The 12,549-nt window shown below is 51.6% G+C and overlaps 5 protein-coding genes across 5 annotated transcripts; 3 read left to right on the top strand and 2 right to left on the bottom strand.

The window, feature by feature from the left end:
* Positions 1–107: 107 nt before the first annotated feature.
* BD324DRAFT_574678 (NADP-dependent oxidoreductase domain-containing protein) lies at positions 108–1,152 on the bottom strand (the record flags this gene model as incomplete). Its single annotated transcript, XM_022013078.1, has 4 exons — positions 108–249; positions 305–574; positions 638–905; positions 1,005–1,152. 4 exons carry the CDS (start codon positions 1,150–1,152, stop codon positions 108–110), a joined length of 828 nt encoding a protein of 275 aa, XP_021874231.1.
* A 2,089-nt stretch (positions 1,153–3,241) lies between these two features.
* On the top strand, positions 3,242–4,482 carry BD324DRAFT_640517 (glycoside hydrolase superfamily; the record flags this gene model as incomplete). Its single annotated transcript, XM_022017352.1, has 3 exons — positions 3,242–3,803; positions 3,863–4,236; positions 4,294–4,482. 3 exons carry the CDS (start codon positions 3,242–3,244, stop codon positions 4,480–4,482), a joined length of 1,125 nt encoding a protein of 374 aa, XP_021874230.1.
* A 338-nt stretch (positions 4,483–4,820) lies between these two features.
* Positions 4,821–6,216, top strand: BD324DRAFT_647476 (hypothetical protein; the record flags this gene model as incomplete). Its single annotated transcript, XM_022017666.1, has 3 exons — positions 4,821–5,301; positions 5,378–5,521; positions 5,579–6,216. The coding sequence occupies 3 exons, from the start codon at positions 4,821–4,823 to the stop codon at positions 6,214–6,216; spliced, it is 1,263 nt and encodes a 420-aa protein (XP_021874229.1).
* A 62-nt stretch (positions 6,217–6,278) lies between these two features.
* BD324DRAFT_611201 (Aldehyde/histidinol dehydrogenase) lies at positions 6,279–8,744 on the bottom strand. Its single transcript, XM_022014250.1, has 13 exons — positions 8,313–8,744; positions 8,130–8,263; positions 7,948–8,056; positions 7,626–7,903; positions 7,476–7,580; positions 7,366–7,436; positions 7,248–7,328; positions 7,113–7,209; positions 6,884–7,060; positions 6,747–6,830; positions 6,494–6,695; positions 6,396–6,440; positions 6,279–6,349 (listed from the first exon to the last, which is right to left on the bottom strand). Exons 1-13 carry the CDS (start codon positions 8,628–8,630, stop codon positions 6,320–6,322), a joined length of 1,731 nt encoding a protein of 576 aa, XP_021874228.1. The 5' UTR covers positions 8,631–8,744; the 3' UTR covers positions 6,279–6,319.
* A 59-nt stretch (positions 8,745–8,803) lies between these two features.
* BD324DRAFT_678005 (armadillo-type protein) lies at positions 8,804–12,493 on the top strand. Its single transcript, XM_022018967.1, has 3 exons — positions 8,804–11,747; positions 11,800–12,258; positions 12,311–12,493. The coding sequence occupies exons 1-3, from the start codon at positions 8,861–8,863 to the stop codon at positions 12,427–12,429; spliced, it is 3,465 nt and encodes a 1,154-aa protein (XP_021874227.1). The 5' UTR covers positions 8,804–8,860; the 3' UTR covers positions 12,430–12,493.
* The last annotated feature ends 56 nt before the right edge of the window (positions 12,494–12,549 follow it).

Genomic DNA, 12,549 nt, shown 5'->3' with positions numbered 1-12,549 from the left:
CATCATCGTGTCCTGGAGGAGTCCGATTCGATGCTAGCATTTGTTCATGTATTGCGCATGCAACGTGTCTTCCGTCAAGAAACTCGGATGGCAACCTACTTATTGGTTCATGGGAGTTCTGAGTCGGGTGAAGCTTTAGCTCCTGCCGCATCGAGATCGGTGATGTCGTCAGGGTCCAGCTTGACCTCTGATGCGCCGAGATAGCTCTGCATCCGTTCTGCTCTAGCGGTTCTGGTCACAGCGAGGACGCTGAGCCGGCCGAATGTCAATACCGCAATCCAGGGAGGAGGCCTTCACCACCCACTTCTTTGCTCCGGCCCATGCTAGTAGCACTTGCTCAGATTGACATTTGAGCTTTTGAGCGATGTCATGAGCAACTCGGACGACTGGCTGGGGGTTGTCATCTGCTAACGGGCGTAATGTCCAGTAACCTTCGATTTGGACATCATGCTGTTGAGCCAAGTCCAAGAGGGGTTTAGATGACGCATAGTTATTTGGACTGAAGTAGATTTGGTTGACGGCAGGTGGGACAGTACATGATTCGAGCAGGGTTTCCAGATCATCAACCTTGAAGCTAAGAAATCTTTCAGTCACCCTGCGATGCGACTGATGATCGTTTGTTCAATTTTGTGCTTACTTTGACACGCCGATACTCCTTGCCAACCCCATCTGCTTGATTTCCTCCATCAACTTCCAAGTGCCCGGTATATCTCCCGCACAGTTTCTAGGCTGATGGATCAAGAACAGATCGACATAGTCTACGCCAAGGAGTTTCAAACTCGCTCGACAAGCCTGAAGAGGCGTAGAACTCGTAGGATTGGACCACTTTGTACTGATGAATAATTCTGAACGAGGAATCCCAGATTGAGATAGTATCTCTCCCAGCTCCCTCTCGTTATCGTATGCTAGAGCGATCATTCTTACGGTAAGCCTCGATCAAATCATACACGGACCGAGGAGGTCGTATAATATGAAGGGGCATGCAAGGAGCTTGCCAGACTTACCCTTCCCTTGAGCCGTATCAAAATGTCTGAATCCAGCCTTGAGCGCATTCTCTATCCTCGGACCTAGCTCTTCTTTACATGTATATGCAGTTCCAAAGGCAATACCAGGTATACTGGATCCATCGTTCAGTGTCCGAGACTCCCACATGGCTGATAGTCTTGATCAAGACTGGGTGAGTGCTTGAACTCAACGAAAGGATTTGACTAGATGCAGTCTCTTTCCCGAAGATATTTCGGGCTTGTAAATGATCAGAAGCTGCATTTGCGCACGCACACTTTCGGACTTCTCCAAACGGAAATGAACGATCCTCAGATTTGGTCTATCGCCGAGAAAACTTTGGGTGGTAGCGTCAAGACATAGCTAGTATGATTCTCTCGTATACTGTTCCCCGGCGAGTCCGGCTACTCACATACTATTAGCTTACTCCAATCCAGGTTCATGAACCCCCCCAGGACCCCCGCAATCTGCCAACTGAATTACGACGCACGGAATTGAATTGGTTCCCCCGCTGATCAAAATCATAAAAAAATTCGAGGTGGCTCGTCGGTCGAGGAGGAAAATAAATCAGTCACCACTTGTCCAGCCACTTTGGACATGACGAGCAGAGAGAGAGGGTCGACAGCAAAGAAAGAAGGGCATCTTTCTTCCCCATCCCATGTACAATCTAAGGGCAAGAGTTACAAGAGCAGGTCAAACGCCAAATTGAGTTTCTCGCTCTTGTCCTCAGGTACTCCCCCAACTCGCCCTCCCCTCCCCCTCCTCCCCCTCCTCCCCTTCCCCCCTCCCCGTTCCCCTTGCGCGCCCTCGTCGCCATCTCTTGCAACCTCTGGGCATCCCTTAGACGAAGCCCGAAGGGAGCGTACAGCGAGAGAAAAACGTCAGAGGAGCTTGCTAGACTGCGGCTCCGGAACGTTTACGTCCTAGCAGTACTCAATCCGAGAAGAAAATTGTCGTTGAACCGTTGCATCCAACACCTCCTCTTCCTTCCTCGACACATTCCTCTCAAGATTTGGACAGCAGCGTGCAGGCACACGTTCGAGTGATCCTCACTTTGCTGACCTCTTCGGTATCCGACCTACCTGGTTCAACCTTTCCGTCCGACCCGCCCCTCACGCCTCGACAGGTACCCCCACACCATTCTTTTCCTTCCACGAATCCACGAACGAGCAGTTGATCTGCTCATCCTATCTGCAGCGCAGAGAATCCATCCTCTCCACCGCGGCCAACCTCTTTCGGAAAGGTATATTCCGATATGGTTCAAGTCGGCCCTCTCTTGCTCCTGGCTGGAGCTCTGGCCGTCTCTGCTAAACCTCACGGATTGTTCAGATTCGGCAAGAAACACCATGCTCGTGCCGCTCTCGAACAAGAGTTGGAACAGAGGAGATTACTGGAAGAACGCTTGATGCCAATCACAGCGACCACTACTATGGTCGTCGAAATGACTGAAACGAGAACCGTTTGGGTCATGGCAACTCAAAACCAAGCTACTTTCGCAGCTGGTTCGTCGAGCGTGCAGAGTTCAAGCTCAATGGCTTCGGTCGACAGCTCGATGAGCATGTCCTCAGCCATCTCCTCAACCTCCGCCGTGATGTCTGCGGCATCATCGGCATCTACATCCGCCGTATTGAGCGTAGAGGAAGCATCGTCGACTTCGGCCAGCTGGTCCGAGGCAAGCGCAAGCTCAACGACAGAGTCGTCCAGTGATGCTGCTAGTGTCGCCATGAGTACCTCCTCTGCTCCGGTATCGATTACCTCCTCAATCTTGAGCTCGTCATTCGCTCTTTCTTCCACCCTCGACGCCGAGTCCGTAACGACCAGCTCGTCTGCGGTAGTCTCCGGTAGTCTTGGGTCCAGTTCCTTGGCATCCTCTTCATCCAGCAGCGTCTCCCCCTCTGGATCATCGTCCGCGGCGCCATTGTACAGCAGCTCGGTGGTTCTCAACACCGAAGCTGTCACCAGCATCGGCCCATCCAGCACAGCCTTATCCTCCAGCATCCCTTCGTCCCACGTCACTCCCACACCGATGCCCTCGATGAGCGCTTCCGAGTCCGAGTCTGCCTCCGCATCTGAGACCGATCCTTCAGCCTCAGCGTCTCCTTCTGTATCTGAGTCAGCATCCGAGAGTGCGAGCTTGGTGGGGTATTCCCTCGCTGCGAGCTCCTCTGCGGTATCTGCCAGTGCATCTTGGAGTCAGCCTTCTCCCACGCCTACACCGGCATGGCTAGAAGGTACGCTTATGAACGGCTATTATCCCGATTGGTCAGCCTGGTATCTTGCGCCTGAAGATGTAGACTTTACAAAGTTCGACGTCATCGACTTTGCTTTCGCTCTGCCGACCGCAGATAACGGTCTTCAATTCACGCAAGACACGTCCTCTGATTCACTCAGAAGACTGGTCACAACGGCTCATGCGGCTGGGAAAAAAGTCAAACTGTCCATTGGTGGATGGACAGGTTCACAGTATTTCTCCACCATCGTTTCTCAATCTTGGAGCACTACTGCGTTCGTCAACAACATTTTGGAGGCATACCACGAATATGACCTGGACGGGATTGACATTGATTGGGAGTACCCCGGTGTTCAAGGAGCTCCGGGAAACGCAGTCTCACCAAATGACGCTGCAAACTTCCTCAACTTTTTGCAGATTCTCCGGGCCACACTGCCTTCGGATGCTTTGATTTCCCTTGCGACTCAGGTCTGGCCCTTTGCTGGACCGGATGGGAACCCTTTGAGTGATGTCAGTGGATTCGCAGACGTCATTGATTGGATCTTGATCATGAACTATGATATCTGGGGATGTGAGTTGACCGGTCAAATGAGCAACCTGCGTACTGATACAATTCCTTCCCCCTCTCAGCATCTTCGACACCTGGGGCCAACGCGCCACTCTCCAACGGCTGCGGCAACTCGTCTCAACCGCTAGCCAATGCTTATAGTGCCGTGGCATCTTGGGAAGCAGCCGGCATGCCAGCCAACAAGATCACGCTGGGTGTCCCTGCTTACGGGTACTTGCAAATGTCTTGGGCTACGCGTCTTCAAGATCGAAGCTTGCCTCACAAAGAATACGCTGCCCGTGATTACCTGACCATTCAGAACGATAATGGTGGCACGGCAGATGGGCAAGTTATGTTCGAGTCCTTGATCAGTCAAGGTGCTTTGGTCTTGGACAGCGCTGGTGATTATGTCGGAGGTGGCGGCTTCTTCCGTGTATGGGATGAATGTTCCTCGACCGTGAGTGCCTCGACCGGCTATCCCCGTAAACAGACGCTGACCCTTGAACCAATGTAGCCCTTCCTCAAGTCATGGGACTCGGGTCAAATCGTCACGTATGACGACCCTCAATCTGTCTCTTTGAAAGGACAGTTCGCAGCTCAGGCAGGCATCAAAGGATGCAATATCTTCAGTATAGATGGAGATTGGACTGGATCGTCTTGGCCACTTACCGATGCCGTGAGGAGCGGCATGGGTCTCGATTGAACGAGGCCAGGGGGGCTTACACAAAAGGGGATTCAGGTACTCATGACCATCCATCTGATAGATATGTTATTTTTGGGTATGATCTAGCATGCTCTTGATGCGGCATGTACGGGCTATATGCGAAACATGGATGGATCGGTTGGTTAGTCACCTTGGGATGACAGGGTACTGGCGGACCAATTTGGTTCCGTTCGGCTGGTCGGGGCGTGCTCGCGGCAAAATCAAAAGACCTCCTGTTCCATGCAAATCATTCAATCACTGTCCAATCGCTCTACTCGACATCTGTTGGAGGAACTGGTGGGATCCGGCTACCTGGACTCAGGCTCTCTTTCAACATCATGTCTTCTCCCCTTGCTTCTCATCCTCCTTCCACACCCCCGCCACGCTCTCAACCATTTACCGCACCCAAGTTCATCTCCCACAATTCCCCTTCTGTCCATTCTTCACAACACCGTCGTCCATCCGATGCATCATTTTCAGCCTCGATGATGGACGTAGATCCTGGAGGAGATGGTGAAGAATCAATCAATGATGTCGATCAAGATATAGACGAGCTCTTATCGTCTTCTGATGAGCGACCACCAGCTTCACCCTCAGGATCAGGGACAGGGAGTCGAGCTGGCGGAACAGCTGGAGGTGGAGCAGCTAGGAGGACCAGCGGGAATGACAATGCATCGACTGGCAGAGGAGGACCGAAGAAGATGAGAGCTAGAGCTACCAAGAAGAAAGTAGAGGATTTACCTGAATTCAGTTGTCGATGGGATGATTGTGAAGTCATTCCGGACGATCAGGAGAGTCTCATCAATCACTTACATGAGGGTGAGTAGAGCATGAGGAGGGTCTCGGACAGAGGATAGCAGGGGGCTATTGGGAGACGTACTGATCCGGTTTCCAGTGCACGCTCCCGAGGGTCTCGAAGAATATCGTTGTCAATGGTTTAACTGCCCGAGAAAAGGTCACAAGCAGTCGAATCGGACAGGTCTCATTACCCATGTCAGGATACACACGGGTGAAAAGCCGTACAAATGTCCACAGGAGGGTGAGCAGAGCCCCCAGCGTTCCCCATGCAGGCAACATACTGATTACAAACATCAAGGCTGTGACCGAGCATTTACGCGAAACGATGCGATGAACAAGCATTTAAGAACATTCCACGCTGAGAAGCATGAGGAATTGAAAGAGTTGAAGAACAAGGAGAAGAAGGCGACAACAACAACAACAATGACCACGACGACCACGACAGCAATGACGAATTCTAATTCGTCGAGATCTCAAGCTCGACGAACCGGTGCTTCGGGATCGACGACGGGAGGATTGAAATCCTCGGATAAAATCTTGATGGACGATGCGGACTTGATAGACGTCTTGCCACGGTTGAGGAATCGGAAACGATTTTGGACGATCACAGAAGATGATGAAAAGGTTCTGGCGGCGATCAGATCTCGATACCCAAGACCACCGAGTGATTCGAGAGAATACGATGAAGAGTTTGACCTGGGTCGATCTAGAGACTTCCCAGAACGGTGTCCGGAAGATATTCAATCTCAGGCACATGAACCACCATCGGATTCTCAAGTCATTTTCATGGGCAGGAGTCAGTGGCAGGTCCGGTATATAATCGCCAAGGCCAAATTGATGTTGGTTGAGGAGGAGAACGCGATGCGAAAAGCTCAGTTGATGGAGCTCATGGAACAGGAAGCTCAATTGTTGGCACAACAACAGTCAGAGGCGTAGGCAAGACTCCTTTGCAAACGAACGCACAGAATCAGCATCGTAAGGGAGTTGTCCACAAGGTCATGTTGTATGCAATACACATTCATGCCAGTGCTGTCCTGATCTAGTGGAATTGTGGCATGGCGACGGTTGCCTAAATGGCTGTCAGCATCATACGAGAAGGTCAGGTTGGAGCTAACCTTATTTCCAATGGCATCCTGAGCTGGCCACAGGGATGTAGTGGTCTGTTCGCCCCGTCAGTGGCTGCTCTACCGCACTTCACCATGTGTCTCCTCACCTTGCGCTGAGTGTAAAAGTCGAGTCCAGTCTTTCCGTAGAATGGAATGTCACCCATGAATGAACCCTTGTTACCTGACCAGTTGAACATGGGCAATGGAACGGGGACAGCGACATTGATTCCGATTTGACCTGGTTGAGCTTCCACTTCGAACCGTCTCGCCGTAGCACCATTGTTGGTGAAGATGGCAGCTCCGTTTCCGCTGATCCTCGTGTCAGCTGCCGATCCATGATCAAAGACTTGTTGTACTCACTATTTATTAGCATTGATGATTTCGATGGCTTCGTCCAGTGTCTCGGCGCAGATGACGCTGAGGACAGGTCCGAAGATCTCGTTCCTAATGAACGGAGTCAGCGAGACAAAGATCCGTGAGAGGGACGATACACTCACTTGTATGCGGACATGTCAGTGGTGACTTCGACGAGAGTCGGTCCAACAAAGTTGCCCTTGGGGTAACCAGGGACCTCGACGCCACGTCCATCTACCAAGATCTTTCCGCCCTCCTTCGGAACAGAGGCGATGAAGCCTTCGATTCTCTCCTTCGCCTGTGGGGAGATGACTGGCCCGCTGAGCAAGGCGTCAACTCTGACATACGCCACGACTTTGTCTCTTCGCTCACAGATCAGTTCCGTCCTCGAATCCACCGGATACTTTGAGAGCTCTTGCTCGCTCGATCAATTCTGGGATCATCTCGCGAGCAGCTCCGACAAAGATTGCTGGATCTCAGTCTCGTCGTTTTACAGCTGTGACTCACCGACAGACAGAGCCATACATCGCTGACCTGCGGCTCCAAATCCTGCACCGGCCACAGCGTTGAGGGTCAAGTTTCGATTGGCTGTAGGATGAGCATCAAGTGAGACGTCACTGCTCACCGTCAGGCATGATGACGCAGTGATTCTTGGCTCCGAGATTTGCCTGCACTCGTTTTCCTTGAGGAGTCGCTCTGGATACTTGAGCTTCAATTTGGCCGTGAGTGGCTCACCTGTTGTAGATGTGCTTTCCGGCATTGTCTCCTCCAACGAACGAGATAGCCTTGATATCCTTGTGGTCGCATATCCTGTTGACTGTGTCTGCGCTGCCGTGGACGCTTCAAGCGTGTAAGCTTGGTCATGTCGGTTGGTCTCCTGCTCACACGTTGAATACACCTGGAGGCATACCGGCCCGTTCACACAATTCCGCAATAATCATGGTGGCACCTGGGTCTCGCTCAGAAGGTTTGACGACCAACGTGTTTCCAGTCACTGTTGCCAACGCAGCGGACCACAAGACGATCATGGCGGGAAAGTTGAAGGGTGTAATGGCCGCTGTGACTCCGAGCGGGAGTCGACGAGAGTATGTGTCCATGTCTTTGGCTACTTCTAATTTGTCACCGAGTAATGTTGAGGTAATGGCGGAAGCGGTCTCGACGACCTAGGGAATTTGTCAGTCAGGCAAGATTGGGAGATGGAACTCACCTGGAGACCTCTCTGCACATCTCCTTGAGCGTCTGCAAATGTCTTGCCTTGTTCCAAGACGATGGATTTTGCAATATCAGAGGTGTGCTGACGTATCAAATGTTGCAATCTGTGGGCGCGAGCAGCGAGGCGAGGTGTCAGCCGGGTCAATTGGGCGGGGCGAACACAATGGTTCAACTGACTCAAAGATAATCCTCTGACGGCGGATGATACTGGTCTGGGACCATTCTTTGTAGGCCTCTGCCGCTGCCGCGACTGCAGAGTTGAATTCACTCTCCGTCGTCTCCGGCACACGGTTCACAACGGTCTGTGTGGACTGAGCGAGGATATCAGCATCTGCCAGACTCGGTTATGCTCAGACTCACAGGGTCCAGCACATCTAACCATTTGGTAGCTGAACTCTCTCTGAACTCTCCGCCAATGTAGTTCTTCGTGTTTCCACCGTTGGCAGTAGTTCCCTTCCATTTGGACGATACTTCGTCTGCCATCTTAGAGGCGAGCGAAGAGTAGCGGGCCGTCATCATAGATTTCGATGGGGCAGCCCGCAAGGCCTGACGAGAGACTCGGTACATCTTCAGTGACTGCTGCTGAGATACTCGCGATAGCTTGCCGAAATTCAGAGTTCTTCGATGTGTATGACCATAAGAGCTTGCCTGCCTCTTCAACTGGAAAAAGTGCGACATGGGCCCCCTCGTCCGGATCGGATCTTGGCGATGTTATCGCAACCGGCGCGACGACGTTGAAAGATCACGTGATGCTAGGCCCACACTTTCCCACGATGGATGCTTCTATCCCTGAATGCCACACTCGCTATAATTCTACAAAATCCTCGCCGCCTGCAGAGCAACCAATCTTCCATCCATAGACCGTCGATTCAAGGCTCTTTCGAGACGCCGATCAGCCTCAGCTCACCATGTCTGAGGAGGAGAACAACGGTGCTTATCCTCGTCTCCAGTCGTACTCGGCTCCCCAGGAGATTCTCGACGAACATGCCGCTCTGGCTGACGAAGAGGATGTCCCGGATGCTTTCCAGGATCGAGCTCAGCCTAAGCAGGTAGCTGCTAGGCAGACCGATTACCAGCTGAGACGGTTCGAGAGGACAGAGGCATTGGAGGAAGGGGAGGATGACAGTTATGAGGATCGGATGAGATTGGTCAATCTCCAAAGGGAGGAAGAACGCGTCAAACGATATAGAGAGCAAATGGAGAAGGACAAAGAGCAGCAGGACAAGCAATCTCAATTACCTGCTGATGACAAGACGCCTCCAAGAGCTATCGCAGATGGAGATCAGACGCCTCCGAGGGAAAAAATGGAACAAGATGGAGCGTCAACGCCGCCAAAAGCAAAGAGACGGAGGTGGGATGTGGAAGAGACTGAAGTGAAGAAGGAAGAAGGTGGAGAGGACGATGTGCCAAAGAAGAGGCGATCACGTTGGGATCAGACACCGTCTGATGCGCCTGAGGCTGGTGAAGGGAAAGCGAAGAAATCTCGATGGGATCAGACACCCTCAGCTTCGACATCTACCGTTGTCCATGGACAGACTGGTCAATTCACATCAACAGGCGCTATGATGGTCGAAGATAAGCGATATCGAGCCATGACAGATGAGGATCTCGATCATTTGTTACCCGGTAAAGCTGAGGGATATGCCATTTGCGAGGTCCCCGAAGACTACAAGCCCGCTCCGACCGTTCGAAAACTCGTTCCGGCCACTTCGGCAGATCACGGATTCATGATGCAGGATGATTCAGACGCTGCCAAAGCGAGAGCCGCCGTCGGTGGGCTTCAAGGCACGATGGAACAGACTGAAATTGAAGGGATCGGCACGCTACAATTCCTCAAACAAGAGGACACACAATACTTTGCAAAGATTCTAGGGGAAGGTGGCGGAGAAGAGGATGATGTTGGGTATACTCTCGAAGAACTCAAAGAGAGAAAGATTATGCGTCTGTTGCTGAAGATCAAGAACGGAACTCCACCGGTCCGAAAGACTGCTCTTCGACAGATCACCGACCGAGCCAGAGAGTTTGGCGCTGGACCTTTGTTCGACAAGATTTTGCCGCTGTTGATGGAGAGGACTCTGGAAGATCAAGAGCGACATCTACTCGTCAAGGTCATCGATCGGGTTTTGTACAAGCTCGATGATCTCGTTCGACCGTATGTCCACAAAATTTTGGTCGTCATTGAGCCACTCTTGATCGACGAAGATTACTACGCTCGAGTCGAAGGTCGAGAGATCATTAGTAATCTGGCCAAAGCCGCTGGTCTGGCCCACATGATCTCCACCATGCGACCTGATATCGACCACGTTGACGAATATGTTCGAAACACCACCGCTCGAGCCTTCTCTGTTGTCGCCTCCGCTCTTGGTATTCCTGCTCTTCTTCCTTTCCTCAAAGCCGTCTGTCGGTCCAAAAAGTCATGGCAAGCTCGTCATACTGGTATCCGTATTATCCAGCAAATTGCTATTATGATGGGCTGTGCCGTCTTGCCTCACCTTCGAAACTTGGTCGATGCGATTGCAGACGGTTTACAGGATGAACAGCAAAAAGTCCGAACGATGACCGCTCTGTCGCTCGCAGCCTTGGCCGAGTCCGCCGCGCCATACGGTATCGAGTCATTTGACAATGTTTTAAAACCGCTTTGGCTCGGCATTCGTCAACATCGAGGGAAGACGCTCGCGGCGTTTCTCAAGGCTATTGGATACATCATCCCTCTGATGGATCCTGAGTACGCTGGATATTATGTCCGAGAGTGTATGCCGATTTTGATTCGAGAATTCCAAACATCGGACGAGGAAATGAGACGTATCGTCCTACAAGTCATCAAGCAGTGTGCCATGACCGAAGGAGTTTCACCGACGTATGTTAAGGAAGAAGTGTTGCCGGAATTCTTCAAGGCATTCTGGGTCAGACGAATGGCGCTTGACAAGCGAAATTACAAGCAGCTCGTGGAGACCACCACAGAGTTGGCTCAAAAGGGCGGAGTGTCGGAAATTGTTGGCCGAGTCTGCAACGACTTGAAGGACGAGAGCGAGCCATTCCGAAAAATGGTCATGGAGACCATTACCAACGTTGTGGCCAATGTAGGAGCTGCCGATATCGATGAGCGATTGGAGATACAATTGATCGACGGTATCATTTACGCCTTCCAGGAACAGACTCTGGAAGATACAGTCATGTTGGATGGATTCGGAACCGTCATTAACGCGCTTGGATCCCGTGTGAAGCCATACCTCCCTCAGATCGTTTCAATGATTCTGTGGCGATTGACCAACAAATCTGCGAAAGTTCGAATGCTCGCCGCGGATCTCACAACCAAGTTGGCGCACATTATCAAGTCCAACGGTGAGGATCAATTACTGAGCAAGCTCGGAGTGGTCATCTTTGAACAACTTGGAGAAGAATACCCCGATGCCCTCGGAAGTTTGATCGCGGCAGAAGGAGCCATCGCCAATGTTGTCGGAATGACTCAAATGAATCCGCCAGTCAAGGATCTTCTCCCTCGAATGACGCCAATCTTGCGAAACAGACATGAAAAAGTCCAAGAGGCCACCATCAATTTGATTGGACGAATCGCCGATCGAGGTGCAGAGTTTGTCCCTGCCAAGGAATGGATGCGAATCTGCTTTGAGTTGTTGGATCTGCTCAAAGCGCATAAGAAAGCTATCCGTCGAGCCGCTGTCAATTCGTTTGGATATATCGCAAAGGCTATCGGACCCCAGGATGTGCTCAGTGTCTTATTGACCAACCTCAAGGTCCAGGAACGTCAATCTCGTGTTTGCTCCACTGTCGCCATTGGTGAGTCTGCTGTCTGTTCTCTAGCTCGTCCATAGGCTGATGCCCCTTCCAGCCATTGTCGCCGAGACATGTGGACCTTTCACCTGTATCCCAGCCATCCTCAACGAATATCGTACACCTGAACTCAATGTCCGAAATGGTTGTCTCAAAGCTCTCGCATGGGTATTTGAATACGTCGGTGAAATGTCTAAAGACTATATCAATTCGGTCGTCGGGATCCTCGACGATGCCTTGACCGACAGAGATCATGTCCATCGACAGACGGCTGCCGCAATCGTCAAGCATCTGGCGATTGGAGTCGCGGGTCTAGGACACGAAGATGCCCTGACGCACATGCTTAATCTTGTCTGGCCAAACATTTTTGAAACGTCTCCGCACGTCATTGGAGGGATGATGGATGCCATTGAAGCTTTGAGATTGGGTTTGGGATCAGGACCGATCTTGTCATATGTCTTACAGGGTCTATTCCACCCGTCTCGAAGAGTCCGAGAAGTCTACTGGCGTATCTACAGTGAGTGGTCAACACTCTTTCGCAACGCAAATAGCTGACGTTCTTTCCACAGATACCCTTATATTGGGCTCCTCAGACGCCATGGTCCCATTCTACCCCAACATGGGCTCCGCGTCGGATCTCGCTTCTGGACAAGACTACACGAGACACGATTTGATGGTCATGGTTTGAGGGAAGTAAGGCCTGGCATCAAGTAGAAAAATGACAATGTACACTATGTATCGAGTATCACGAAGATGTTCTTCTGGGATATGCCTGGGCCCGAGCTTGCTCTGGCATTTGGTTTAGCGA

This window comes from Kockovaella imperatae (genome assembly GCF_002102565.1).
Source record: "Kockovaella imperatae strain NRRL Y-17943 chromosome Unknown BD324scaffold_1, whole genome shotgun sequence".
NCBI lineage: Eukaryota > Fungi > Basidiomycota > Tremellomycetes > Tremellales > Cuniculitremaceae > Kockovaella > Kockovaella imperatae.
Note: the sequence above shows the minus strand (reverse complement) of the source record. Positions and strands in the feature narration are given on the sequence as shown.